Raw genomic sequence first — 2,596 nt, forward strand, 5'->3', positions numbered from 1 at the left:
GGTCTCAGTGACATGTGTTTTCCACTACGTCAATTGACATTGAAAGATACAACTTGGTGTTGGTTAGAGACACATACTGCGGCACTGGAACAGATAAAAAAGGCTGTAACTAAGCACCCAGTGTTGCAGTATTTTGATCCGTCCAAAGAGCTAGTTTTGCAAGCAAATGCTTCGGAATTCGGCTTAGGGGCAGCGATATTGCAGGACGGACACCCACTGGCTTATGCTAGTAGAGCACTGACGGACACTGAAACCCGATATGCTCAGATTGAGAAGGAGCTTTTAGCTGCATTGTTTGGCTTAGAGAAATTTCACACCTACACATATGGTAGACATGTGAACATCCAGAGTGATCACAAGCCTTTAGAAATGATCCAAAAGAAGTATTTACATAAAGCTCCAAAGAGGCTACAACGAATGTTACTGCGCATGGCAATGTATGACTATAGCATATGTTATACTCCTGGGAAGAGTATGTATTTTGCAGACACGCTGAGCAGAGCTTATTTAACAGAAACCGATGATACTGTTAATGATCAATCAGACATGGGAGCTGTGGACATGATGGAATCATTAAATTTGGAAAATGGCACACTGAAGGGTATTGCCACACTAATACAAGGTGATCCAGATATGCAAGAGTTGCAGAGAATAATCATGAAGGGATGGCCTCAAGTTAAACAAGAGGTCCCAAAGCAGCTTCACAACTACTTTGACTTGCGGGATGAGTTAGTTACACATGACGGCCTGATCTACAGAGGAGAGCGACTGCTTATTCCACCTGCAGCACGGAAGAATATGATGGAGCAGATCCATGCTGCTCACCAAGGGATACAAGCAAGTATCAGAAGAGCACGAGAGAGTGTCTACTGGCCAGGTATGACAACACAACTCAAAGACTATATAGGGAGATGTGAAATATGTACACAACATTCGGACCAACAGCAAAAGGAGACGCTCTAATCACATGAAGTTCCGAGGAGACCATGGTCTAAGGTTGCAATGGATATATTTTTTCTAGATGACCAAAATTATTTGATAACTGTAGACTATTTTTCAAATTACTGGGAAATTGACTACTTGAAGGATTTGCAGTCAGAGACGGTCATAGCAAAAATGAAGAGTCAGTTTGCAAGACAAGGAATTCCTGAATGTGTTATATCAGACAATGGAACACAATTCACCAGTGAGCTTTTCAGCCAATTCTCAAAGAAATGGAATTTTCAACATAAAACCTCATCGCCAGGATATGCCCAGAGCAATGGCAAGGCTGAAAATGCAGTTAGAACAGCTAAAAGGCTACTAAAAAAGGCAAAAGCGGATCGAAAGGATCCTTATTTGGCGATATTGGATCTCCGCAACACACCGGATCAAGATGGCAGTAGCCCTGTACAGAAGTTGATGAGCAGACGTACAAGGAACCGGTTACCAACCACTTCAAAGCTCCTGAAACCAAAGGTAGAAAAAGGAGTGTTTGAAAACATAAAGATAAAGAAAGAAAGACAAGAGTTACAGTATAACAAATCAGCTAGAGACTTGAAGCCACTTCAAGTTGGAGATAAAGTCAGGATATTCCGATTTCACGACAAACAATGGAACTTGGAAGGCAAAGAAACAGCTGAGGAGAAATAGGAAACATCTAAAGAAAGTATCTCATGACAACAGCAACTTCAGTGATGACGACATTGCTGACTTGGATGACCCAGTAATCCATCCATGGCCAAAAGCACAAACACCAAACCAACAAGTGCATGAACCACAACATCAGCAACAAGTGGACCACCCTACTACGGAAACCTCGCCCATGAAAACCAGAACGGGAAGAACAGTGAAACCTCCAAAATATCTGAAAGACTATATGCCATAATATAACACTATAAATCAATGGACAATATGACTAAATATCTTTATAACAACAGTAGACCATGCTGAACTCTTGCAGGAAAATGTTTATGAAAGTGTTAAAGTTTCATATGGAATATAATTACTAATAATTATAGAGAAGAATGACATGTCATGTGATTTAATACTTAATTATCTATAATTCATACAAGTTTAAAATTATATATGTTGAGTTAGTTAAAGTTCAAAGTTAATGAAGGTACACCATACAGCTGAATAATATAACAAGACTCATAATAACGTTAGTATAGATTTAATATACTCGCATAGAATACAATACATCTGAAAACATAACTAATGATATAATCTTTTAAGTGAAAGCAAAAAAGCTTAAAAAAGAGGAAAGATGTAGTGAAATATATGTAATGTCCTGGCAACGCTTGTCCGGGGTTCTTGATCATGGCGTGTGATCCAATAAACACGAGTACCGATAGTCTGTGTCCCGTGTGCTATTTATGAGTCCAATATTAACATTTAGAAAACCCACAAGTGGCAACAAACTTCAAAAGATTGACCTATGCAATATATTTTATTGCTAGTTTTTCTGCATCAAACATTTTCATAGGTGTTACTGCTCTCACGCAATCCTATAAATGAAGTGAGCAACTGAGATGGTGATGGCTTCTCCTAGGTCTGCAATAAATTCCTTTTTCAATAGGTTTAGAGTGAGCCAATCACAGAAGAGTATAGCTTG

General features: G+C 39.1%; 1 protein-coding gene across 1 annotated transcript; it reads left to right on the top strand.

The window, feature by feature from the left end:
- The first annotated feature begins 1,002 nt into the window (after positions 1-1,002).
- LOC117110662 (uncharacterized protein K02A2.6-like) lies at positions 1,003-1,632 on the top strand. Its single transcript, XM_033253420.1, has one exon. It carries the CDS (start codon positions 1,003-1,005, stop codon positions 1,630-1,632), a length of 630 nt encoding a protein of 209 aa, XP_033109311.1.
- Positions 1,633-2,596: the final 964 nt, after the last annotated feature.

The sequence above is a fragment of the Anneissia japonica genome, unplaced genomic scaffold, assembly GCF_011630105.1.
Source record: "Anneissia japonica isolate Jap-2015-1 unplaced genomic scaffold, ASM1163010v1 scaffold287587_len645178_cov120, whole genome shotgun sequence".
Lineage (NCBI taxonomy): Eukaryota > Metazoa > Echinodermata > Crinoidea > Comatulida > Comatulidae > Anneissia > Anneissia japonica.